The sequence below is a fragment of the Aedes albopictus genome, chromosome 1 (assembly GCF_035046485.1).
Source record: "Aedes albopictus strain Foshan chromosome 1, AalbF5, whole genome shotgun sequence".
Taxonomy (NCBI): domain Eukaryota; kingdom Metazoa; phylum Arthropoda; class Insecta; order Diptera; family Culicidae; genus Aedes; species Aedes albopictus.
Window position 1 is genome coordinate 19,474,988 of NC_085136.1, and position 27,195 is coordinate 19,502,182.

At 45.4% G+C, this 27,195-nt stretch overlaps 2 protein-coding genes and 1 long non-coding RNA gene across 6 annotated transcripts in view; 1 reads left to right on the top strand and 2 right to left on the bottom strand.

The window, feature by feature from the left end:
- Positions 1–27,195, bottom strand: part of LOC134284823 (uncharacterized) — a 496,062-nt gene that overhangs the window by 53,603 nt on the left and 415,264 nt on the right. The window lies entirely within an intron of this gene.
- Positions 1–27,195, bottom strand: part of LOC109408929 (cytosolic purine 5'-nucleotidase) — a 168,403-nt gene that overhangs the window by 1,992 nt on the left and 139,216 nt on the right. For all 4 annotated transcript variants that reach the window (XM_029855772.2, XM_019682322.3, XM_062844132.1 and 1 more), the window contains 4 exons: positions 8,648–8,935; positions 8,314–8,587; positions 6,822–7,523; positions 6,526–6,759 (listed from right to left, as the gene is read on the bottom strand). In XM_029855772.2, the coding sequence (XP_029711632.2) occupies positions 6,526–6,759; positions 6,822–7,523; positions 8,314–8,587; positions 8,648–8,935 (1,498 nt within the window). The remainder of the gene's footprint in view (positions 1–6,525; positions 6,760–6,821; positions 7,524–8,313; positions 8,588–8,647; positions 8,936–27,195) is intronic.
- Positions 16,386–27,195, top strand: part of LOC134284822 (uncharacterized) — an 85,436-nt gene continuing 74,626 nt past the window's right edge. Inside the window, exon 1 of the long non-coding RNA XR_009995955.1 lies at positions 16,386–20,105. This is a non-coding gene — a long non-coding RNA (uncharacterized LOC134284822). The remainder of the gene's footprint in view (positions 20,106–27,195) is intronic.

Here is a 27,195-nt window from a genome sequence, read left to right on the forward strand (position 1 = left end):
TGTTTTTAAGCTATGGGTTTAGACTAACGTATAAACAAACATGCTTAAGAATAACCTCCATTATACTTACTTTTGATAAATATAACTATGTGTTTTCTTCTAAATTTGCAAAAAATATTACCAAGAATTTTCCCATTGGAGTTTAGTTGAAATGAGTACTGAAATCTAGTAACAGCTGCGCACTATACACAGGGAAAAATTTCTACTCAGTGGCTGAGTTGGTCTTACTCAGAAATCGAAAAATCCTTTGTTTTCTTACTCAGTTTCCGTCAAAAGTGGGACAACCCATTGCCAATGGGTTGTCCCACTTTTAGCCGAAACTGAGTAAGAAAACAAAGGATTTTTCGATTTATGAGTAAGGCCAACTCAGTCATTGAGTAGAAATTTTTCTCGGTGTAATCTAGATAAGTTTGCCTTCTAAAAGGCAGTCAGAATTGTTCACTAGAATCCAATTAGAATCACCCACTTTTATTCAGTCAGGAATGCCTACTAGAAAACAGTCAAGATTGCCAACTGGAACCCAATTAGAATTACCCACTGTAAGACGGTTATGATAACTTACTGGATTCCAGTCAGATTTTCCTACTGGAATCCAGTCAAAATTACACACTAAAATCAAATAAGTATTACTCATTGTAATTCAGTCACGATTGTGCACTGCAAACAGGTCAGGATTGTCAACTGAAATCCAGTCAAGATTGTCCACTAGAATCTCACTGTAAATTGGTTAAGATTGATCACACAAATCCAATCATAATTACCCACTGCAAATCAGTCAGGATCGCCCACTGTAATCCAGCCAGGATTGCCCACTGGAATCCAATTAGAATTACCCAGTCAGTCAGGTTTGCTTACCACTGGAATCCAATTTGAATTACCCACTGTAAGTCAGTTACACGGAGAAAAATTTCTACTCAATGACTGAGTTGGGCTTACTCAGAAATCGAAAAATCCTTTGTTTTCTTACTCAGTTTCGGCTAAAAGTGGGACAACCCATTGGCAATGGGTTGTCCCACTTTTAACGGAAACTGAGTAAGAAAACAAAGGATTTTTCGATTTCTGAGTAAGACCAACTCAACCACTGAGTAGAAATTTTTCCCTGTGTAGGGTTGCCTACACCGATAAATATTTCTACTCAGTTACTGAGTTGGTTTTACTCCGTGTAGGGATCATAAGGGATAGTGAAAAAAAAAAAAAAGAAAATCAATGTACTCAACTTGAATTAAAAAAGAACGATGCTTTTTATAAAGATCGATCTTAAGAGGCTGAGCCAGTGCAGAGAAATGAAATGCAAGTTTGTTGGATACTTTTCACGAGAATACATGTGCTTTGATGAACATTAGTAAAAATAAAATTTATTATTGTTTTTTTCTTTTGAAATGGAAGTGATTAAAAAGTGTTGTATGGGATAAATCATTTAGCCGCTGGATGGAGCTGATATTCGGTCACTACCGCTTTGGAAATTCTAGATCACTTTTTAGAATTTGTCAACTAAATTGTTATGCAACGAGATACAAACGAGATGTCCGAGCATGACGACCCCTCGCGGATCTGTTCACTTTGTTCCAGCTACCCTCTCAGGGGACTCACTGTATTCGCTTACCCTCTCAGGGGACTTGCTTTGTTCCAGCTACCCTCTAAGGGGTTTACTTTGTTCCAGCTACCCTCTCAAGGGACTCACTGTTTACGCTTACCCTCTCAGGGGACTCACTTTGTTCCAGCTACCCTCTCAGGGGACTCACTGTATTCGCTTACCCCCTCAGGAGACTCGCTTTGTTCCAGCTACCCTCTCAGGGGACTCACTGTTTACGCTTACCCTCTCAGGGGACTCACTGTTTACGCTTACCCTCTCAGGGGACTCCCTTTGTTCCAGCTACCCTCTCAGGGAACTCACTGTTTACGCTTACCCTCTCAGAGAAATCGCTTTGTTCCAGCTACCCTCTCAGGGGACTCACTGTATTCGCTTACCCTCTCACGGAACTCGCTTTGTTCCAGCTACCCTCTCAGGGGACTCACTGTTTACGCTTACCCTCTCAGGGGACTCACTGTTTACGCTTACCCTCTCAGGGGACTCGCTTTGTTCCAGCTACCCTCTCAAGGGACTCACTGTTTACGCTTACCCTCTCAGGGGACTCACTTTGTTCCAGCTACCCTCTCAGGGGACTCATTGTTTACGCTTACCCTCTCAGGGGACTCCCTTTGTTCCAGCTACCCTCTCAGGGAACTCACTGTTTACGCTTACCCTCTCAGAGAAATCGCTTTGTTCCAGCTACCCTCTCAGGGGACTCACTGTATTCGCTTACCCTCTCACGGAACTCGCTTTGTTCCAGCTACCCTCTCAGGGGACTCACTGTTTACGCTTACCCTCTCAGGGGACTCGCTTTGTTCCAGCTACCCTCTCAGGGGACTCGCTTTGTTCCAGCTACCCTCTCAGGGGACTCACTGTTTACGCTTACCCTCTCAGGGGACTCGCTTTGTTCCAGCTACCCTCTCAGGGGCTCGCTTTGTTCCAGCTACCCTCTCAGGGGACTCGCTTTGTTCCAGCTACCCTCTCAGGGGACTCACTGTTTACGCTTACCCTCTCAGGGGACTCGCTTTGTTCCAGCTACCCTCTCAGGGGCTCGCTTTGTTCCAGCTACCCTCTCAGGGGACTCGCTTTGTTCCAGCTACCCTCTCAGGGGACTCACTGTTTACGCTTACCCTCTCAGGGGACTCGCTTTGTTCCAGCTACCCTCTCAGGGGACTCACTGTATTCGCTTACCCCCTCAGGAGACTCGCTTTGTTCCAGCTACCCTCTCAAGGGACTCACTGTTTACGCTTACCCTCTCAGGGGAATCACTTTGTTCCAGCTACCCTCTCAGGGGACTCACTGTTTACGCTTACCCTCTCAGGGGACTCACTGTTTACGCTTACCCTCTCAGGGGACTCGCTTTGTTCCAGCTACCCTCTCAGGGGACTCACTGTTTACGCCTACCCTCTCAGGGGACTCCCTTTGTTCCAGCTACCCTCTCAGGGGACTCACTGTTTACGCTTACCCTCTCAGAGAAATCGCTTTGTTCCAGCTACCCTCTCAGGGGACTCACTGTTTACGCTTACCCTCTCAGGGGACTCGCTTTGTTCCAGCTACCCTCTCAGGGGACTCACTGTATTCGCTTACCCCCTCAGGAGACTCGCTTTGTTCCAGCTACCCTCTCAAGGGACTCACTGTTTACGCTTACCCTCTCAGGGGAATCACTGTTTACGCTTACCCTCTCAGGGGACTCGCTTTGTTCCAGCTACCCTCTCAGGGGACTCACTGTTTACGCTTACCCTCTCAGGGGACTCACTGTTTACGCTTACCCTCTCAGGGGACTCGCTTTGTTCCAGCTACCCTCTCAGGGGACTCACTGTTTACGCCTACCCTCTCAGGGGACTCCCTTTGTTCCAGCTACCCTCTCAGGGGACTCACTGTTTACGCTTACCCTCTCAGAGAAATCGCTTTGTTCCAGCTACCCTCTCAGGGGACTCACTGTTTACGCTTACCCTCTCAGGGGACTCGCTTTGTTCCAGCTACCCTCTCAGGGGACTCACTGTATTCGCTTACCCCCTCAGGAGACTCGCTTTGTTCCAGCTACCCTCTCAAGGGACTCACTGTTTACGCTTACCCTCTCAGGGGAATCACTTTGTTCCAGCTACCCTCTCAGGGGACTCACTGTTTACGCTTACCCTCTCAGGGGACTCACTGTTTACGCTTACCCTCTCAGGGGACTCGCTTTGTTCCAGCTACCCTCTCAGGGGACTCACTGTTTACGCCTACCCTCTCAGGGGACTCCCTTTGTTCCAGCTACCCTCTCAGGGGACTCACTGTTTACGCTTACCCTCTCAGAGAAATCGCTTTGTTCCAGCTACCCTCTCAGGGGACTCACTGTTTACGCTTACCCTCTCAGGGGACTCGCTTTGTTCCAGCTACCCTCTCAGGGGACTCACTGTATTCGCTTACCCTCTCACGGGACTCGCTTTGTTCCAGCTACCCTCTCAGGGACTCACTGTATTCGCTTACCCTCTCAGGGTACTCGCTTTGTTCCAGCTACCCTCTCAGGGGACTCACTGTTTACGCTTACCCTCTCAGAGAAATCGCTTTGTTCCAGCTACCCTCTCAGGGGACTCACTGTATTCGCTTACCCTCTCACGGGACTCGCTTTGTTCCAGCTACCCTCTCAGGGGACTCACTGTTTACGCTTACCCTCTCAGGGGACTCGCTTTGTTCCAGCTACCCTCTCAGGTGACTCGCTTTGTTCCAGCTACCCTCTCAGGGGACTCACTGTTTACGCTTACCCTCTCAGGGGACTCGCTTTGTTCCAGCTACCCTCTCAGGTGACTCGCTTTGTTCCAGCTACCCTCTCGGGGGACTCACTGTTTACGCTTACCCTCTCAGGGGACTCGCTTTGTTCCAGCTACCCTCTCAGGGGACTCACTGTTTACGCTTACCCTCTCAGAGAAATCGCTTTGTTCCAGCTACCCTCTCAGGTGACTCGCTTTGTTCCAGCTACCCTCTCGGGGGACTCACTGTATTCGCTTACCCTCTCAGGGGACTCGCTTTGTTCCAGCTACCCTCTCAGGGGACTCACTGTTTACGCTTACCCTCTCAGGGGACTCGCTTTGTTCCAGCTACCCTCTTAGGGGACTCACTGTATTCGTTTACCCTCTCAGGGGACTCGCTTTGTTCCAGCTACCCTCTCAGGGGACTCACTGTTTACGCTTACTCTCTCAGGGGACTCGCTTTGTTCCAGCTACCCTCTCAGGGGACTCACTGTTTACGCTTACCCTCTCAGGGGACTCGCTTTGTTCCAGCTACCCTCTCAGGGGACTCACTGTTTACGCTTACCCTCTCAGGGGACTCGATTTGTTCCAGCTACCCTCTCAGGGGACTCACTGTTTACGCTTACCCTCTCAGGGGACTCGCTTTGTTCCAGCTACCCTCTCAGGGGACTCACTGTTTACGCTTACCCTCTCAGGGGACTCGCTGTTTACGCTTACCCTCTCAGGGGACTTGCTTTGATCCAGCTACCCTCTCAGGGGACTCACTGTTTACGCTTACCCTCTCAGGGGACTCGCTTTGTTCCAGCTACCCTCTCAGGGGACTCACTGTTTACGCTTACCCTCTCAGGGGACTCGCTTTGTTCCAGCTACCCTCTCAGGGGACTCACTGTTTACGCTTACCCTCTCAGGGGACTCGCTGTTTACGCTTACCCTCTCAGGGGACTTGCTTTGATCCAGCTACCCTCTCAGGGGACTCACTGTTTACGCTTACCCTCTCAGGGGACTCGCTTTGTTCCAGCTACCCTCTCAGGGGACTCACTGTTTACGCTTACCCTCTCAGGGGACTCGCTTTGTTCCAGCTACCCTCTCAGGGGACTCACTGTTTACGCTTACCCTCTCAGGGGACTCGCTTTGTTCCAGCTACCCTCTCAGGGGACTCACTGTTTACGCTTACCCTCTCAGGGGACTCGATTTGTTCCAGCTACCCTCTCAGGGGACTCACTGTTTACGCTTACCCTCTCAGGGGACTCGCTTTGTTCCAGCTACCCTCTCAGGGGACTCACTGTTTACGCTTACCCTCTCAGGGGACTCGCTGTTTACGCTTACCCTCTCAGGGGACTTGCTTTGATCCAGCTACCCTCTCAGGGGACTCACTGTTTACGCTTACCCTCTCAGGGGACTCGCTTTGTTCCAGCTACCCTCTCAGGGGACTCACTGTTTACGCTTACCCTCTCAGGGGACTTGCTTTGATCCAGCTACCCTCTCAGGGGACTCACTGTTTACGCTTACCCTCTCAGGGGACTCGCTTTGTTCCAGCTACCCTCTCAGGGGACTCACTGTTTACGCTTACCCTCTCAGGGGACTCGCTTTTTTCCAGCTACCCTCTCAGGGATTGCCCACTGAAATCTTATCTGAATTACCCACTGTCAACTGGAATTCAGCCACAATTGTCCACCGAAGTCTAATCAGAATATTGTAATTCGACCACAGTCATTCAGCAAGAATTGCCTAATAGAATCCAATTTGAGTTACCCAATGTCCACCAGACTTTAGTCAGGATTTCCAACTCTAATCCAGCCAAGATTGCCCACTGAAATCAAAACAGAATTACCCACTGTAATTCAGTAAGCATTGTCCACAGGATTCCGGTTCAGATTGCGCACTGGAATCCAATCTGAATTACCAACTGTAAGTCAGTTAGGAATGTCCACTGAATTTGAGTCAGGATTTAGATCCAGTCAGGATTTCCCACTGAAATCAAATAAGAAAAGCCCACTGTAGTTCAGTAAGGATTTACCATTGGAACCCAGTCAAGTTCTCTCACTGGAATCTAATTTGAATTACTAACTGTAAGTCAGCCAACATTTCCCACTGGAATTCAGTCAAGACTTCCAATTGGAATACAATTGGAATTGCCCACTGCAATCCAGTGCAAAACCGTAATCAGATATTAATTTAGCCAGCAAAGCAAAACCCATCCCCTGCCCTCCCCATCATAAAACTTACACTGACTTCCTTGCAGTCCTCCTCGAGCCCGGCCGCCGCCGGCTGATCGTTGGGCGTTCCCGGGTTCTTCGATCGGGTCCGCTGGATCATCGGGGCGTCCAGGGTGAACCGCTGCTCGTGCGCCACCGTCGATTCGTGCGGCAGCAGCATGGCCGGCGCCCGGAACATGTACGAGAACGGGTAGTACATCAGGTTCATGATGGTGGCCGCGTACAGATCGGCGTATCTGACGACCTGCAATTCAAGGGTTATGAAGTTACACGAGAGTTCAGAACACTCCTAGACTCAATACGAACCTGACTGGAGAAGAAGGTCTGCCGGGAGCCGGACCGGAACAGCGATCCCATCATACCGTAGGCCAGATCCATCTTGTGCGTCACATCCCGGATGCACGTCCGGACCGACGAGATGTCCGGCTTCTCCTTGGCGCTCGAGTCCAGGTTTTTGTACAGATCTCCCAGCTTGACGTCCAATCGCTGCAGCTCGGCAAACAGCTGGCACTTGTCGGTCCACACGTGCAACTCCTGCACCAGTTCCGGAATGATCAGGAACGTACGCCAGCCGCGGATCTTCTTACTCTTCAGGATGTCCCCGAAGATGTGATCGCCCACGTACAGAACGTCCTTACCCTTGGCCCCGATCAGTTTGGTGAACACGTCGCAGGAACCGCCCGAGTAGACCTGATTGACCTGCAGCGGTCCCATGTGAGTTCCGACCCTGAGGGCACCCGTCGTTGTGTCCACCTGCCGAAGGATGGTTCCCTCACCGAAGAACAACGGCTTCCGGGCGTCCACCACGATGGTATCGAAGTAGGTCTTCCAGTCCCGATGAGGCTCCTCCGGTTTCGCTCCGTGCGGGAAATCGAACAGGAAGGTCATGATCTTATCGGTGAAGTTGTAGTCACTGTTCGTCAACAGGAACAGTTTGGCGCCAGATTCGCGGATCCGTGACAGGACCATCGGTAGCCGTTCGTCCTTCTTGACGTATTCATCGAGATTCTGTTGATCATGGGGGAGAAAAGTCACGATCAATTTGCTGAAATTTGCTCAATTCGAAAACTTCATGAAATTCGCAAAATTTCGCGAAATATTTACAGAATGTCAAGTGAAATTCAAGGAATTTCAACTGAAATTCAAGGAATTTCAACTGAAATTCATGGAATTTCAACTGAAATTCATGGAATTTCAACTGAAATTCAAGGAATTTCAACTGAAATTCAAGGAATTTCAGTTGAAAATCTTTGAATTTCAGTTGAAATTCTTTGAATTTCAATTGAAATTCTTTAAATTTCAGTTGGAATTCCTTGAATTTCAGTCGAAATTCCTTGAATTTCAGTTGAAATTCCTTGAATTTCAACTGAAATTCCAGGAATTTTAACTGAAATTCCAGGAATTTCAACTGAAATTCCAGGAATTTCAACTGAAATTCAAGGAATTTCAACTGAAATTCAAGGAATTTCGACTGAAATTCAAGGAATTCCAACTGAAATTTAAAGAATTTCAATTGAAATTCAAAGAATTTCAACTGAAATTCAAAGATTTTCAACTGAAATTCAAGGAATTTTAACTTAAATTCAAAGAATTTCAACTGAAATTCATACAATTTCAACTGAAATTCACAGAATTTCAACTGAAATTCACAGAATTTCAACTGAAATTCGCAGATTTTGAATCACAATATCAACTGAAGTTTGCAGACCTTCTACTGAAATTTTGCCTCTGTGTTTTGTAGAATATCGAATGAAACCGAAATAAAGCTAAAAAATCATCTTCAACTGAATAAACCAACCTCCAAAGTCTTCTTCTTCAGGTCCCCGTAGATGTGCACCCAGTCCACTGCGCCACGCACGTCCTGGAAGATCGACCGGAACGACATGAACAGTTCGCCGTACTTGACGCCGGTTTTGTCCACCTGTTCGGCATACTGCGGCGAGTTGGTGAAGAAGTCCACCAAACAGGCCAGCAGATACGTCTCCGGCAGGTTGAACAGCGTGTTCAGCACGTACACCCGGCTCTCGTCCAGCTGGAGGAACTTGTTCGGGTACAGTTCGTACACCTGGGAACTGCAATGGAAGAAGAGGTTACAGATACATCACCTATTTCGAAGGACTCGAGATACTCACTGCTTCAAGAACTCGAAACCATGGACGCACACCAGGATATTACCGTAGGCGTCCACCTTCAGGAGGTTTCCGTAGAGGCTATCGAACCAGAGGCCACGGACCGGGAACGAGGGGTCGTACTCGAACTGGAGGATCTCCACGGGGTATCCGAGCGTTACCAGGCGTTCCTTGACCAGGTTGAAGCCAAGCTGTTCGTACTGGGGTGATTTGTACTCTGCAATGGTGTAGTCCATGTCGAAGCCATAGAACTTGATGTTCTCCAGGTGGAGCGACCGGTTGACGAAGATTCTGTCAAAGAAGAGAAGAGGTTTTAATGAAAAGATGTTTCGAAGGATAAAATAGTTCCATAGAGTCGGAAGATCAACAAGAAATCTTAAGATGAAATAAAGAACCCTCTAACAATCCAATCAAGATCAAATCAAGATCAAATCAAAAGATCAATAAGAATTCCATAGGAAGCCAAGACTCCTTTATTGACAAATATACAGAACTTAATACTGAAAAATAGTCAGGATTCCTCCTGGAATCCTGGATTTCTCCCGGAATCCAGACAGGATTCCTCCCGGAATCCGGTCAGGATTCCTCCCGGAATCCGGTCGGGATTCCTCCCGGAATCCGGTCAGGATTCCTCCCGGAATCCGGTCAGGATTCCTCCCGGAATCCGGTCAGGATTCCTCCCGGAATCCGGTCAGGATTCCTCCCGGAATCCGGTCAGGATTCCTCCCGGAATCCGGTCAGGATTCCTCCCGGAATCCGGTCAGGATTCCTCCCGGAATCCGGTCAGGATTCCTCCCGGAATCCGGTCAGGATTCCTCCCGGAATCCGGTCAGGATTCCTCCCGGAATCCGGTCAGGATTCCTCCCGGAATCCGGTCAGGATTCCTCCCGGAATCCGGTCAGGATTCCTCCCGGAATCCGGTCAGGATTCCTCCCGGAATCCGGTCAGGATTCCTCCCGGAATCCGGTCAGGATTCCTCCCGGAATCCGGTCAGGATTCCTCCCGGAATCCGGTCAGGATTCCTCCCGGAATCCGGTCAGGATTCCTCCCGGAATCCGGTCAGGATTCCTCCCGGAATCCGGTCAGGATTCCTCCCGGAATCCGGTCAGGATTCCTCCCGGAATCCGGTCAGGATTCCTCCCGGAATCCGGTCAGGATTCCTCCCGGAATCCGGTCAGGATTCCTCCCGGAATCCGGTCAGGATTCCTCCCGGAATCCGGTCAGGATTCCTCCCGGAATCCGGTCAGGATTCCTCCCGGAATCCGGTCAGGATTCCTCCCGGAATCCGGTCAGGATTCCTCCCGGAATCCGGTCAGGATTCCTCCCGGAATCCGGTCAGGATTCCTCCCGGAATCCGGTCAGGATTCCTCCCGGAATCCGGTCAGGATTCCTCCCGGAATCCGGTCAGGATTCCTCCCGGAATCCGGTCAGGATTCCTCCCGGAATCCAGTCAGGATTCCTCCCGGAATCCGGTCAGGATTCCTCCCGGAATCCGGTCAGGATTCCTCCCGGAATCCGGTCAGGATTCCTCCCGGAATCCGGTCAGGATTCCTCCCGGAATCCGGTCAGGATTCCTCCCGGAATCCGGTCAGGATTCCTCCCGGAATCCGGTCAGGATTCCTCCCGGAATCCGGTCAGGATTCCTCCCGGAATCCGGTCAGGATTCCTCCCGGAATCCGGTCAGGATTCCTCCCGGAATCCGGTCAGGATTCCTCCCGGAATCCGGTCAGGATTCCTCCCGGAATCCGGTCAGGATTCCTCCCGGAATCCGGTCAGGATTCCTCCCGGAATCCGGTCAGGATTCCTCCCGGAATCCGGTCAGGATTCCTCTCGGAATCCGGTCAGGATTCCTCTCGGAATCCGGTCAGGATTCCTCTCGGAATCCGGTCAGGATTCCTCCCGGAATCCGGTCAGGATTCCTCCCGGAATCCGGTCAGGATTCCTCCCGGAATCCGGTCAGGATTCCTCCCGGAATCCGGTCAGGATTCCTCCCGGAATCCGGTCAGGATTCCTCCCGGAATCCGGTCAGGATTCCTCCCGGAATCCGGTCAGGATTCCTCCCGGAATCCGGTCAGGATTCCTCCCGGAATCCGGTCAGGATTCCTCCCGGAATCCGGTCAGGATTCCTCCCGGAATCCGGTCAGGATTCCTCCCGGAATCCGGTCAGGATTCCTCCCGGAATCCGGTCAGGATTCCTCCCGGAATCCGGTCAGGATTCCTCCCGGAATCCGGTCAGGATTCCTCCCGGAATCCGGTCAGGATTCCTCCCGGAATCCGGTCAGGATTCCTCCCGGAATCCGGTCAGGATTCCTCCCGGAATCCGGTCAGGATTCCTCCCGGAATCCGGTCAGGATTCCTCCCGGAATCCGGTCAGGATTCCTCTCGGAATCCGGTCAGGATTCCTCCCGGAATCCGGTCAGGATTCCTCCCGGAATCCGGTCAGGATTCCTCCCGGAATCCGGTCAGGATTCCTCCCGGAATCCGGTCAGGATTCCTCCCGGAATCCGGTCAGGATTCCTCCCGGAATCCGGTCAGGATTCCTCCCGGAATCCGGTCAGGATTCCTCCCGGAATCCGGTCAGGATTCCTCCCGGAATCCGGTCAGGATTCCTCCCGGAATCCGGTCAGGATTCCTCTCGGAATCCGGTCAGGATTCCTCCCGGAATCCGGTCAGGATTCCTCCCGGAATCCGGTCAGGATTCCTCTCGGAATCCGGTCAGGATTCCTCCCGGAATCCGGTCAGGATTCCTCCCGGAATCCGGTCAGGATTCCTCCCGGAATCCGGTCAGGATTCCTCCCGGAATCCGGTCAGGATTCCTCCCGGAATCCGGTCAGGATTCCTCCCGGAATCCGGTCAGGATTCCTCCCGGAATCCGGTCAGGATTCCTCCCGGAATCCGGTCAGGATTCCTCCCGGAATCCGGTCAGGATTCCTCCCGGAATCCGGTCAGGATTCCTCCCGGAATCCGGTCAGGATTCCTCCCGGAATCCGGTCAGGATTCCTCCCGGAATCCGGTCAGGATTCCTCCCGGAATCCGGTCAGGATTCCTCCCGGAATCCGGTCAGGATTCCTCCCGGAATCCGGTCAGGATTCCTCCCGGAATCCGGTCAGGATTCCTCCCGGAATCCGGACAGGATTCCTCTCGGAATCCGGTCAGGATTCCTCTCGGAATCCGGTCAGGATTCCTCCCGGAATCCGGTCAGGATTCCTCCCGGAATCCGGTCAGGATTCCTCCCGGAATCCGGTCAGGATTCCTCCCGGAATCCGGTCAGGATTCCTCCCGGAATCCGGTCAGGATTCCTCCCGGAATCCGGTCAGGATTCCTCCCGGAATCCGGTCAGGATTCCTCCCGGAATCCGGTCAGGATTCCTCCCGGAATCCGGTCAGGATTCCTCCCGGAATCCGGTCAGGATTCCTCCCGGAATCCGGTCAGGATTCCTCCCGGAATCCGGTCAGGATTCCTCCCGGAATCCGGTCAGGATTCCTCCCGGAATCCGGTCAGGATTCCTCCCGGAATCCGGTCAGGATTCCTCCCGGAATCCGGTCAGGATTCCTCCCGGAATCCGGTCAGGATTCCTCCCGGAATCCGGTCAGGATTCCTCCCGGAATCCGGTCAGGATTCCTCCCGGAATCCGGTCAGGATTCCTCCCGGAATCCGGTCAGGATTCCTCCCGGAATCCGGTCAGGATTCCTCCCGGAATCCGGTCAGGATTCCTCCCGGAATCCGGTCAGGATTCCTCCCGGAATCCGGTCAGGATTCCTCCCGGAATCCGGTCAGGATTCCTCTCGGAATCCGGTCAGGATTCCTCCCGGAATCCGGTCAGGATTCCTCCCGGAATCCGGTCAGGATTCCTCTCGGAATCCGGTCAGGATTCCTCCCGGAATCCGGTCAGGATTCCTCCCGGAATCCGGTCAGGATTCCTCCCGGAATCCGGTCAGGATTCCTCCCGGAATCCGGTCAGGATTCCTCCCGGAATCCGGTCAGGATTCCTCCCGGAATCCGGTCAGGATTCCTCCCGGAATCCGGTCAGGATTCCTCCCGGAATCCGGTCAGGATTCCTCCCGGAATCCGGTCAGGATTCCTCCCGGAATCCGGTCAGGATTCCTCCCGGAATCCGGTCAGGATTCCTCCCGGAATCCGGTCAGGATTCCTCCCGGAATCCGGTCAGGATTCCTCCCGGAATCCGGTCAGGATTCCTCCCGGAATCCGGTCAGGATTCCTCTCGGAATCCGGTCAGGATTCCTCCCGGAATCCGGTCAGGATTCCTCCCGGAATCCGGTCAGGATTCCTCCCGGAATCCGGTCAGGATTCCTCCCGGAATCCGGTCAGGATTCCTCCCGGAATCCGGTCAGGATTCCTCCCGGAATCCGGTCAGGATTCCTCCCGGAATCCGGTCAGGATTCCTCCCGGAATCCGGTCAGGATTCCTCCCGGAATCCGGTCAGGATTCCTCCCGGAATCCGGTCAGGATTCCTCCCGGAATCCGGTCAGGATTCCTCCCGGAATCCGGTCAGGATTCCTCCCGGAATCCGGTCAGGATTCCTCCCGGAATCCGGTCAGGATTCCTCCCGGAATCCGGTCAGGATTCCTCCCGGAATCCGGTCAGGATTCCTCCCGGAATCCGGTCAGGATTCCTCCCGGAATCCGGTCAGGATTCCTCCCGGAATCCGGTCAGGATTCCTCCCGGAATCCGGTCAGGATTCCTCCCGGAATCCGGTCAGGATTCCTCCCGGAATCCGGTCAGGATTCCTCCCGGAATCCGGTCAGGATTCCTCCCGGAATCCGGTCAGGATTCCTCCCGGAATCCGGTCAGGATTCCTCCCGGAGTCCGGTTAGGATTCGTCCCGGAATCCGGTCAGGATTCCTCCCGGAATCCGGTCAGGATTCCTCCCGGAATCCGGTCAGGATTCCTCCCGGAATCCGGTCAGGATTCCTCCCGGAATCCGGTCAGGATTCCTCCCGGAATCCGGTCAGGATTCCTCCCGGAATCCGGTCAGGATTCCTCCCGGAAACCAGTCAGGATTCCTCCCGGAATCCGGTCAGCATTCCTACCGGAATCCGGTCAGGATTCCTACCGGAATCCGGTCAAGATTCCTCCCGGAATCCGGAACCCGGAAATGCTGTCCGGATTCCAAGAGGAGTCCTGTCCGGATTCCAGAAGAAATCCTGTGCGGATCCTGTCCGGATTCCAGGAGGAATCCTGTCCGGATTCCAGGTTTTAATGAAAAGATGTTTCGAAGAAAAAAATAGTTTTATAGAGTCGGAAGATCAACAAGAAATCTTAAGATGAAATAAAGAACCCTCTAACAATCCAATCAAGATCAAATCAAGATCAAATCAAAAGATCAATAAGAATTCCATAGGAAGCCAAGACTTCTTTATTGACAAATATACAGAACTTAATACTGAAAAATAGACAGGATTCCTCCTGGAATCCTGGATTTCTCCCGGAATCCAGACAGGATTCCTCCCGGAATCCGGACAGGATTCCTCCCGAAATCCGGACAGGATTCCTCCCGGAATTCCAGGAGGAATCCTGTCCGGATTCCAGGAGGAATCCTGTCCGGATTCCAGGAGGAATCCTGTCCGGATTCCAGGAGGAATCCTGTCCGGATTCCAGGAGGAATCCTGTCCGGATTCCAGGAGGAATCCTGTCCGGATTCCAGGAGGAATCCTGTCCGGATTCCAGGAGGAATCCTGTCCGGATTCCAGGAGGAATCCTGTCCGGATTCCAGGAGGAATCCTGTCCGGATTCCAGGAGGAATCCTGTCCGGATTCCAGGAGGAATTCTGTCCGGATTCCAGGAGGAATTCTGTCCGGATTCCAGGAGGAATCCTGTCCGGATTCCAGGAGGAATCCTGTCCGGATTCCAGGAGGAATCCTGTCCGGATTCCAGGAGGAATCCTGTCCGGATTCCAGGAGGAATCCTGTCCGGATTCCAGGAGGAATCCTGTCCGGATTCCAGGAGGAATCCTGTCCGGATTCCAGGAGGAATCCTGTCCGGATTCCAGGAGGAATCCTGTCCGGATTCCAGGAGGAATCCTGTCCGGATTCCAGGAGGAATCCTGTCCGGATTCCAGGAGGAATCCTGTCCGGATTCCAGGAGGAATCCTGTCCGGATTCCAGGAGGAATCCTGTCCGGATTCCAGGAGGAATCCTGTCCGGATTCCAGGAGGAATCCTGTCCGGATTCCAGGAGGAATCCTGTCCGGATTCCAGGAGGAATCCTGTCCGTATTCCAGGAGGAATCCTGTCCGGATTCCAGGAGGAATCCTGTCCGGATTCCAGGAGGAATCCTGTCCGGATTCCAGGAGGAATCCTGTCCGGATTCCAGGAGGAATCCTGTCCGGATTCCAGGAGGAATCCTGTCCGGATTCCAGGAGGAAGCCTGTCCGGATTCCAGGAGGAAGCCTGTCCGGATTCCAGGAGGAATCCTGTCCGGATTCCAGGAGGAATCCTGTCCGGATTCCAGGAGGAATCCTGTCCGGATTCCAGGAGGAATCCTGTCCGGATTCCAGGAGGAATCCTGTCCGGATTCCAGGAGGAATCCTGTCCGGATTCCAGGAGGAATCCTGTCCGGATTCCAGGAGGAATCCTGTCCGGATTCCAGGAGGAATCCTGTCCGGATTCCAGGAGGAATCCTGTCCGGATTCCAGGAGGAATCCTGTCCGGATTCCAGGAGGAATCCTGTCCGGATTCCAGGAGGAATCCTGTCCGGATTCCAGGAGGAATCCTGTCCGGATTCCAGGAGGAATCCTGTCCGGATTCCAGGAGGAATCCTGTCCGGATTCCAGGAGGAATCCTGTCCGGATTCCAGGAGGAATCCTGTCCGGATTCCAGGAGGAATCCTGTCCGGATTCCAGGAGGAATCCTGTCCGGATTCCAGGAGGAATCCTGTCCGGATTCCAGGAGGAATTCTGTCCGGATTCCAGGAGGAATCCTGTCCGGATTCCAGGAGGAATCCTGTCCGGATTCCAGGAGGAATCCTGTCCGGATTCCAGGAGGAATCCTGTCCGGATTCCAGGAGGAATCCTGTCCGGATTCCAGGAGGAATCCTGTCCGGATTCCAGGAGGAATCCTGTCCGGACTCCAGGTGGAATCCTGTCCGGACTCCAGGAGGAATCCTGTCCGGATTCCAGGAGGAATCCTGTCCGGATTCCAGGAGGAATCCTGTCCGGATTCCAGGAGGAATCCTGTCCGGATTCCAGGAGGAATCCTGTCCGGATTCCAGGAGGAATCCTGTCCGGATTCCAGGAGGAATCCTGTCCGGATTCCAGGAGGAATCCTGTCCGGATTCCAGGAGGAATCCTGTCCGGATTCCAGGAGGAATCCTGTCCGGATTCCAGGAGGAATCCTGTCCGGATTCCAGGAGGAATCCTGTCCGGATTCCAGGAGGAATCCTGTCCGGATTCCAGGAGGAATCCTGTCCGGATTCCAGGAGGAATCCTGTCCGGATTCCAGGAGGAATCCTGTTCGGATTCCAGGAGGAATCCTGTTCGGATTCCGGGAGGAATTCTGTCCGGATTCCGGGAGGAATTCTGTCCGGATTCCAGGGGGAATTCTGTCCGGATTTCAGGGGGAATTCTGTCAGGATTCCTTCCGGGAATCCGGTCAGGATTCCCCCTGGAATCCGGACAGAATTTTTCCTGGAATCCGGACAGGATTCCTCCTGGAATCCGGACAGGATCCGCACAGGATTTCTTCTGGAATCCGGACAGGACTCCTCTTGGAATCCGGACAGGATTTCCCCTATAATTCATTCAGAATTCAAATGTTTGGACGATACCGCTTATCGTTCGGACTGCATCACCATTTCCTACTCGGGCCAGCTATTTTTATGTGTGGGGAAATTTATTATCAGCTTGCCGCCGTCGCCGCCGCCGTTTGATTGCCAACCGTGCAACCTACGACTGACGACGACAATGCTGATGGACGCGTGGCGGTAAAATCTAGATTGACGGAGGGGATTGATTTTTGTGGCTTTTGGCCGCCTTCTGATATGGTTGGACCGTGATGGGCAAATAAAATGCTTCGCAGCTTTGTGAGGGAACTTTGGTCGCGTAAACGTTTGGAGGGTTGGAAATGAAGAAGAACATATTGAGTCTTTTTTTTTATGAAACTTAAGTAACGAGCTTTGCCAAGAAAGTGCAGAATAATCATGAAAAGTAATAGTTTGATGTGAAATTATATAAGGCATCTTCCTTCGAGAATTGTTTGTTTCTTCGAAACACTTACAAAATTTCCCCAACAAGTTTAGTCTGATTGCGCGGTAAATATTCCAATAATTCTTATCATTGAAGGTTAATAAATCCAGCGTTTCATGAACGTGCTTTGTTTAATCGTATATAACCATTGAATAACCATATATGCTATGGTTAACGATTAAATTCGCAGTAACATGTTTATGTTCTCGAATAAAAATTTCCATACTAATACAACACATAACAATAATACTTCAACGATTATATCGTATAGAAAACTCAAACAATATCAAAACAGTAAAATGTATGGTTTCACATTTCTTCGAAATAAATTAGATTTTATATTGTTATCATACGTAACAGTCTATTCGTTACTTTAATCTATTAATATTCATTTACGACACATCGTATGGTGAGTAACCATAAACTATACTGTTAATTTATTGTTTATTGTGTGGTAGCCACAATAAACTGTATTGTAATGTTACAATTCAATATATTGTACTCATGTTGGTTGTTTCCTCGACTTTGGCAGACAATAATGCAGAAACTCTCATGACGAAGAAAATCCTCTGATCCCTAATTAAAATGATTTACTTTCGAGCTCAGCAACTCTTGCAAGCGGGAGGGCAAAAAAACACTTGTGTTTACCACCAACGGAATTTATCTCTTGTTTGCTCTACGTACTCTCCCACCAAGCAGTTAATTTGCAAAACAGCAGCCCCACATCGCATCCTCTCACATGAGAATGGAAAAGATTGCCTTTTCGGCATAACTTACCATCCTGCTTATATCGGATGAAAGTGCTGATCCCCCACAATCAAATAGAATAAAGAAGGCCAACAACAGAAAGGTAGGTAAATTCTTTGCTCAGGTAACTCCAGTTCGGAGTTTATGTTGTCTGAACCAGCCGAACAACTGTGTACGAAAACGTGATTCGAATTTTATTGGAATTGTTGTTCACTTCGAACTTCGGAACTTTCCGATTGATTTCTATCACGTTTGATCCAGGGATTTTCCTCAACAAGAAAGGGTTCTTTAATGAAGTCTACACTTTTCTTGTTGTCTGAAGATAACATTATGTCATGATGATGATGAAAATGGGATAATTTCCAGAAAGAAAGCATACTTGGAGTAACAATGTAATAACAAAGAATTATATTGTTATTGTTTACAACAATACTTTCTATTATACGAAAAGTTCGACCACTTTAAAAATGGTATGGTATGGTTTGTGTTTCAGATTTGTTCGAGAAAATATCCATATGTGTCTATATTGTTGCGAGCGATACATAACAATCTACCTGACTGATACACTGTATGATGCATAACCATTAGTTATATAGTTTTTTTTATTGTCTATTATATAATAGCCCACGTAATAGCCACAATATACTGTATCGTAATTCTACAAAACAATGTATTCTATTTTCATTGGATTCTTATAATCAGGAATGGGGCCATATTAGGCCTCGATCTTCAACTGATGTTTTTAATGCGGGAGGTATCCTGACTGGATTCCAGTAATAGTCCTAGTCGTTCGGCAATCCAGTCTAGATTCTAGAGAAAAACATGTTTGGTTTTCAAAAGTAATCCTATTCTTGAAGCAATCCTGACTGGAGTCTCGGGGGAATTCTGTCTAATTTCCCGAGGCATCTTGACTGGGTTTGAGGAGGAGTCCTGCCGGCAGTTCAGAAGAAATCTGTCTGGATTACAGGAAAAAAATCAGTTTGGTTTCCAGGCAAAACTCTTCTTGGATTCCCGAAAGAATCCTTTCAATTGCTTTGTTCAGGAATCATTTGATCACTTCTCTAGGACTTTCTAGATTCCGGTGAGAAATTTTATCGAGTAGCTTTTTGTAATATCATTAAAATCTTAAAATCCATTATATTAAACGACTTAGGGCCTCTGCTGGGGCTCTCTTCAAAAATCTCTTTAGATCATTTTCAGAAATCTAGATGCCTTTAAGAAATTTCACCAAATTCCCTGAAGTGACTAGAACCTTTTAGGAATCTTTTGATATGCACCTCAGAAATGTACATAATGTTTGAAGAAAATTCCGGCGAAAATCTGAGAATTTTTATTCGACAAAATTATCCCATCATTTTTTTCAGAAATGATTTTGAATTCTCTTGCATTTTTTTTAGACTTTTTTGGGATCGAATTTTTGTTTTCGAACAGGAATGTGTACTTTTGTCATCTGGAATGCCTCAATTGCCCAAACTCTCTTCAGTAATTATTTTCGTTTTCAATTTAGGAATTTGCTTAGGTTGATATTCTGATATTTTTTCCCGGGCTTAAATTTTATATATTTTTAATGGCCGGAAAAAAAACTATCAGAATATAAACCTAAGCAATTGTAAACTACACCTTCACCATCTACCCACAAATAGCCAACACAAGCTTAAATTCACCAAACCCGACAGCCCTACCCGAATAAAAAATACAGTAGAAAAACCGAATGTTGTATTGTAACAGTACTATTTAGAACCATATTGTTACAATAAACACCACTGTAAAAATAAAAAATACAAAAACAATAAGATGTAATGTTAGACACCATACAGTGAATTGTAAATGAGATTTTTACAATATACTATACGGATTGTTAAGTATCGTAACAATATAAAAAAATATTTTTCTCCATATATATTTTTTTACAAAACCATACATTTTATTGTAAATGAATTGTTCGAAATATTGATACGTGGGCTTTAATATACCGTACATTGTATGGTACACGTATGGTTTCAAACAATAAAATGTACCGTAAATATATTGTTTTTAATTGTAATTTCACTTCTGGTAATAAATTTAATCATGGTTTTGGAATGGTTCTCTTTTGTTATGTTGTATTGTTTTACATTAGATAAACCATATAATGTTATATTATCTCGTCATGTTCCTTCGATATTGGCAGTTCTAGCCAAACTAACCTAAACTCGTCTAAGTCTGAGTAGCCTCTGATTGCATTAACAGTTGAAGCTTAAGCTCCCATGTCCCACCAGCCAGATAGCCGGGTTTTGCAAACTAAGCATTATTTGTGGCAACACTTTGAGCGGCATGATGGAACTATGCCTAGCGCGCTAAGTGTTATTAGACCACTAATGTAGTTGCATGAAGTGGGTGACGAGGTACATAAGTATCATTACAGCGTGCTTAACCATTATTGCAATATTGAGGCTCCAATTTGACTGAACTATGAAATGTGTACATAACAACTCATGAGAAAACTGTCAAGTTCGATTCAACTATAAGTTAGGTTAAAAAGCGAAGACGAACTTATTTCAGAAGTCGTTTCAGTGTCCAGTCCAGTCCGTATGTTAAAAATGTCAAAGATAAATCGCATTTAATTCGGTTGTTGTACAAGGCAATTTCACATGAGAGAAGAAGAGAAAGAATATTGTTGAACTCATCCACTGATTTACGGTAATCTGGCCTGCGTCTTTCCGGGTTGACCTACATTCGTATTCCTCTCATCGCACTCTACATACCTAGCCCACCATATCTCTTGGATATGCAGTCCTTAGGACACCTGGTTTACCACTTTATTTAAACATTTTATTGACTTTAAATAGATGTTTCAACTTATTCACTTTTTTCTCTGTCATTTCCTTTGCAACAAAAATGTCACGGACATCAACAAAACAAAGCACGGAAAAAATCATAAACTGAATAAAAAATTAAAATTGCACGGAAAAAGATTGTTTCGGAATAGTGAATGGTTCAAACGTAAGAAAAACAGTATAATATATTGTTACATAAAGATCGGATGTAAATGTATAATAGCTACCAATGTGCAAAGCTTTTAGCGAACCATTCCATTACAATACACTATATTGTAGCTGGTACACTGTATGGTACAGGAATGGTTTTCACCAAATACCCTATGGTTAGTTTTTATCCGGGTACGCCAAGCAACCGGCGATACCAACGTAGCGGTATCCCTATAACCTCCCTGAAGAAGACCCAAACCAAGGGTCGAAACGTCGGATGAAATAGTATCACCCCGCTTATAATTTAACTGGACCGAAAAGCCAACCGTAGAGGGATAACTCTGTTTCAAATAATTTTTCACGATTTTTTTTATTCACTATCGTTATCTAATAACTGTTTTTTTTTTTTCAGAAACAGTCTCAGATTCCCTTCTCAGATTTTTTTTAAAATATTTTTTGAAAGGAATTTGAATACTTTTATTAGATGTCTTCCAAAAATATTCCTATATTCCTTTCAGTGATTTTTCAAGATTTTACCCAAGGACCACACCAGATTTTCACAGATTTGTTTAGTATCATCTCATCTATTTTGGAAATCTATCTTTGTATATAAAAATGGAGATCCTTCCAGGAATTGTCCATAAACTTCTTCGGGATTTTTCCTGGAGCTCTTCCGGGATTCTTTCATGAACTACTTTTGGGATTTCTCACAAGAGCTACTTCCAGGATTCTTTCGGGAACTCCTGCGAGAATTCTTTCTGGAGATCCATCTGTAATTCCTCCGGGATTTTTTCCTGGGCTTGTGTCAGAAATTTCTTCCTCCGGGATTTCTTTTGGAACTCTTTCCGGGATTCCTCTTATCCCGCGAAGTTTTATCTGGAATTCTTTCAGAAACTGCTTTCAGGATTTCTTCTGAAATTCCTTTGGAAGTTTATACCGGAATTTTTTCAGATGTTTCTAACGAAAATCCTTCAGGAGTTTATTAGGGAGTATTTTGAGAAATTCCTCCTGCAGTTTTTGTTTATAGAATTCCTCATGAAGTTCCTACAGGTTTTTCTTGAGGAAATACTCCAGCAAATTTCTTCTGGTTTTTCTCAGAACTTATTCGGAGAATCACAGATGGAATTCTTGGAGGATTCTCTAAACTCCATGAGAAATCCCTTGATGTCCCGGAAGGAATCACAGAAGGAATCTTGGGAGGACCTCAGAGGGAACTCCAAAACCCCAAAAAGAATATCAGATTAAAAAAAAAATGTAGAGAAACCACGGAAAGAGTTCTGTTAAAATTTTTACAATGAGCATCATCAATTCTTGATTCGAAGTTTCCCGTCATCAATTTGTTTATATTCTCTATTGCATAAATTTCTAATTCAAGAACGTAATTGAATCGATAATCGCCAATCTGTTCTATTAACTAGGGTTTTTCAAGTACATGAATTATCTCAGACGTCGTTCAGTAATTTCACAGATTTTTTTCAAAGAAATTTGCAAAATTATCGTAGAGTTCTTCTCAGACATCTTTGCAGATTCTCTTCGAAAATGTCTTTAGCTTTTTCCAAGACTTTTTTGTTTACAAATTCACTGCTTCTAGGATCCCTCCAGAATCCCTATAAATATCCTTTTTAATTCCCTCTAGCAATTTCATCAGGTTCCTTTCAGTAAAAATTTGGAAAATTTCTTGGATTTTCTTCAGCAAGCCATCGAGAATATGTTCTGCTTTCCAATAGCAATCTATTTATTTTAGAATCTACATAGGTTGGTTTCGCGTATTAGCTTCAAATTTGTTTCGGGAATGTTTTCATAATTTCCTCAGAAATCTTCCCAGAAAGTTTTATTGGCGAATCTTTTGAAATTCTCTCCAGTATTATTCATAGATTCGTCTGAGTTGGTTTCCTAATTTTCGTCTGAACACAGTTTTGAATTGTCACAAATTCTTTATCATTATTTTTTTAGTTTTCTTTTGGAACCTTATCCGGTCCATCCAGAAATTCGCTCTAATTCTCTATTGAACTTTATTTTGTCCCATAATCGACATCTTCTCAGGTTGCTTTGGAGAATTTTTTCAGAAATTCCAATTTATTCCAGAGATAGGGTAACAAAGGGTATTTTCGGCCAGTTTTGTTCTCTTCGTCATGGGGGGTTTTTGTGGGCCAAATTGCCTAAAATTTGGGCATACAATTCAGCTTGATTAGGAAGGATATGAGGACAACTATGAGTTCAGCAGGTTTTAAAAAAGCTCCCATGACGAAGAGAACAAAACTGCCGAAAATACGCTTTGTTGCCCTATCTACCATTATCGCAATTGAAAATTACTTAAGAAATTTCCATAGTTTTTTTCTAATGATTTTCTCAGATCCCGTCAAGAAATTTTCCCAGATTTTTTTTGGAATCGAAGGAATCTATCCAGTTTAGTGGCCAGAGAACTTTTAAGATATCTTCGGATATTCTTTTTAGAAGTTTTCAGTAACTTGATCATGTTACTTTTGGTAAACGTTCAGGAATATTCTCCCATATCTCCGTCAAGAGCCTTCTCAAATTCCCTTCAGAAATATCCTGAAGTTTCGTTCAAAAATCTCTTTTTTGTTTGTTTTTCAAATTAAGACTGTCTTCAGGCATGCCATCGACAGTTTGTCAGATATTTGAAAATTGACTACAATATCTAGTACATTTCTTACAGGAATTTTCATTGATAAATCTTAGATTTTTCTCAGTTGCCCCTTCAGAAGTCTACCCACTGAGCGCTGATCCTTCTCTATCACCGCACAGTGGGAAAAATCGACCCAAAAAACGGATCTTTTAACGCCGCTGGTCTCGGTACTTGAAGTTGACCATTTCTGAAGTAGAAAAGTACGAGAAATCGATTGACGCTAAATTCATTCACCGCACGGCACGGGAAGTGGTCCATTTTGCCCCATATTGCCCTTTTTCATACAAAAAGAGAATCTAAATGTACTTTCAAACAACCAACACGACTGAAGATCGATGAAAAAAGCTGCAGGTGTAATTAGAGGTTAATAGTAATCATAAGAATGCATGAAAGATCCTTGTGAATGCTTATTTTGCCCCATATGCCCCGACAACTGCTGGAAATTCACACTTTTACTTAATTTTGAATGGCTTTTTAATGTTACTGATTTTAAGTTGATTTGTTAGGCATTAACAAAAAGTTCTACAACTATTATCACCACAATCATCTTCGGGAGTTCTCCGTTTTGCCCCATTTTGCCCTATTTTCAAAGAAAAATTAGATTTAAAATGTATTTATAAGAAACAGATACTGCTACGGAACGTTGAAATTAGTTTTAGGTTCAATTGGAAGCTAACAGTTATCATTTGACCACATATGAAAGATCTTTTCCCTATTTTACCCTATATGCCCCTAAAACTGCTGGAACATATTTTGTATGGTTTTGGTATGTCGCTGGTTGCAAAACATGAAGCTATTGATCATTTTTGATATATACAAATGCGGATTATCGATTAATACCAGAACCATTCTTGAATTGGTATGACTAGCTGTCAATTTTACCCCAATTTGGCCTAGTTGTCATGTAATGAATCAATTCATTGCTTTTCTTTGCATTGGTACTGAAACCAATGTTATCAAAAAGACATATATAAAGACATACGTATATGACATTTTCTCAAATTTCAGCTTTTAATAGGCATTTTATAAAATAAGTCAAATATGCACTAAACTGATTGAATAGGGCGTCTTAAAGCACCAAATTATATATATTTAAGATGCCTCATTTAATCAGTTGTCTGCATATTTGCCACATATTAAGATTAAAATAAATGATTATGTCGACCTTATTGACATAGGGACCGTTATCGGCTAGCAGCTCGTGCAGTACATTCAAATGTGTGCATAAATGATTATTTTACCCTGAATTCCTCACTAAAAGCTGGAATTAGAAAAAGTCATATATTTTAACTGTTCTTTCGATTACACTGGTTTCAGTACCAGAAGTCCATCAATTAGGACATAAACAAATACGGAAAATCAATTTTTCATGAGGCGACAAAAATTCAGGGCAAATTGGGGTAAAATGGACAGCTGTTTGTACCCTAAAGCTAATCGATAAACCGTGTTTGTATATATCAAAAATGATCAATGACTTCATGTATGCAACCAGTGATATTACAAACATTACAAAAAATGTTATTATCCAGCACTTTTTGGGGCATGTAGGGTAAAATAGGGAAATGATCTTTCGCATACCCGCATGATTACTGTTAGCTTCAAATTACAACTTAAACTAATTTCAATGTACCATAGCAGTATCTGTTTCTAATAAATACATTTTAAATATCATTTTTATATGATAATAGGGCAACATGGGGCAAATTGGACAACTCCTGAAGGTGAATCTGGTGATAATAGATCTATTGCTTTTTGTTTATGTTAAAAAATCGACTTCAAATCAGTAACATTAAAAATCCATTATAGTTAAGTAAAATTAACATTTTCCAGTAGTTGTTGGGGCATATGGGGCAAAATAAACATTTGAAAGGATGTTTAATTTATTTTTATGATTGCTATTAACCTCTAATTACACCTGCAGTTATTTTCAACAATCTTCAGTCGTGTTGGTTGTTTGAAAGTACATTTTAATTCTCTTTTTGTATGAAAAAAGGGCAATATGGGGCAAAATGGACCACTTCCCGTGCCGTGCGGTGAATGAATTTAGCGCCAATCGATTTCTCGTACTTTTTTACGTCAGAAATGGTCAACTTCACGTACCGAAACCAGCGGCGTTAAAAGATCCGTTTTTTGGGTCGATTTTTCCCACTGTGCACAGTGGTTCCAGCCCCATGTGAGGGCGGCCATAAATATGATTTTATCGAGTTTTATGATGAAACCGCTAAATTTCATGCATATTTGCATTCCAAATGCGTTTTTGTATTGTTTTTTAAAAATGGGCTCAATCGAGTTTTTGGCCTTACGGAGCTGAAATTCGTTATTTTGCAATTTTGGTTACCAACTGATCTAGATATACTAATATTAGTTTTGGCGGTGCACGGTAGTCAGAACTGCTCAAGAATAGTGAAACACACATTATGTAATGGATAAAGAGGGTGAAAGTTGTAAAAAAGTGTTCCGTGCAATGCAATGCGAGAGATATTTGTTAGTTTTTGAGTAAATTGAAAGTTCGACACTAAAGTGACTACCACCAATCTGGTCGCAAACGGTCGCAGACAAATTCGCCAGTAAATCATTGTTTAAGATTATAGGGAAGTTTTATAGAAGAACGTCCAAAAGGGTCGGAAGGGGAAACATTTTTTTGGGCTTGTTGAAAATTTTCAGTTTTTTTTATACTTTGTGGAAAAAGCATCCAATTCAATCACACTTATTTAAATAAAATGATGAAGAATGACAACTAAGTTTGTGGTAAACATCGATTTCAACTTTGTAAGAATCGAACACAAGCAACCAAATACATGTCGAATGGATGAGACTTTTCAATAGAGTGATAAATGCATAGGACTGAAATTAGAAAAATTCAAATAAAATATCTACTCAAGAACATCTACTTTCATGAGCTCTACGGAAAAGTTTCGGCATACATTTGATAAAAGTAATGATTGTCCCTAATTATTAAAGCATTAAACTTGATGTTTCCGCAATGATATCACATTTTCATTCAGGTCAAATTTTTGGATTAATGACCTATGGCAGAACCACTGTGCTGTGGCACCGTTTCCCTTCAGATTTTCTGCGAAATTTATATGATCTTTTCTTGCATTCGCAGGATAATTTCCTTCGCATTTCATCAGGATTCTCCCTAGATTCTCTTCAGAACTCTTTTAAATTATCTAAGGTATCCCTTTATATTTAAATTAAGTTTTTCTTCAGAAATGTGCTCATATTTTTGTTTTAGAAGTTGTTTCAACTTTATTATAAAATTGTTCTCAGGTTATTTTCGCAAATCTGCTTAAAATTTCATTGAGAAGTGTTTTCAGTGCTATTTCAGAAATCTTCTCAGACATTTTTAGATGCTTTTCTGAAATCTTGACAAACTTTCTCGACATATTAATTTTCGTCATCCAAGCACCATCAAGAATCTCTTCAGATTCCATACAAAAAAAAAACACATTTAATTTCCATTAGAAAATTATTTATATTCACCTTCAACAATCTGCTCAGATTAATTTTTTTTCGTAACCTCTTCAAATTTAGTGTTATTACTTGCCTTATTTTCTTCATATTCTTCTCAGAAATAATATAGGAATCTATAAATATTTTTCACCAAGCCTTTGCGCAGATTTGCTTTAAAATATGCGTTCAGACAAAAATGACTCAGAATCTTTCAGGAATCTTCCAAGTTATGGTCATAAAACATTCGTTATTCTCTTCAGAAATTTCCTCAGATAATCACGAGAAATTTCATAATGTTTCTATGAGCGATTTCATGACTTTATAAAACCTGCATTTTTTTCTATTTTCTTCTAGAAATTTGTTAAGCTTTCCATGAGAAATGTTCCCTCATTTTCAACAGAAACTTTCTGAGATGCCGTTTAGATATTTATTTTCAAGTACAACAAGGATCTGTACACCGTTCAGAGAGGGGTTGAACCAGCCTCGGGCTGAATTTCCCCATAATAAAGAGCTAATAACAATAAAACCGTTCA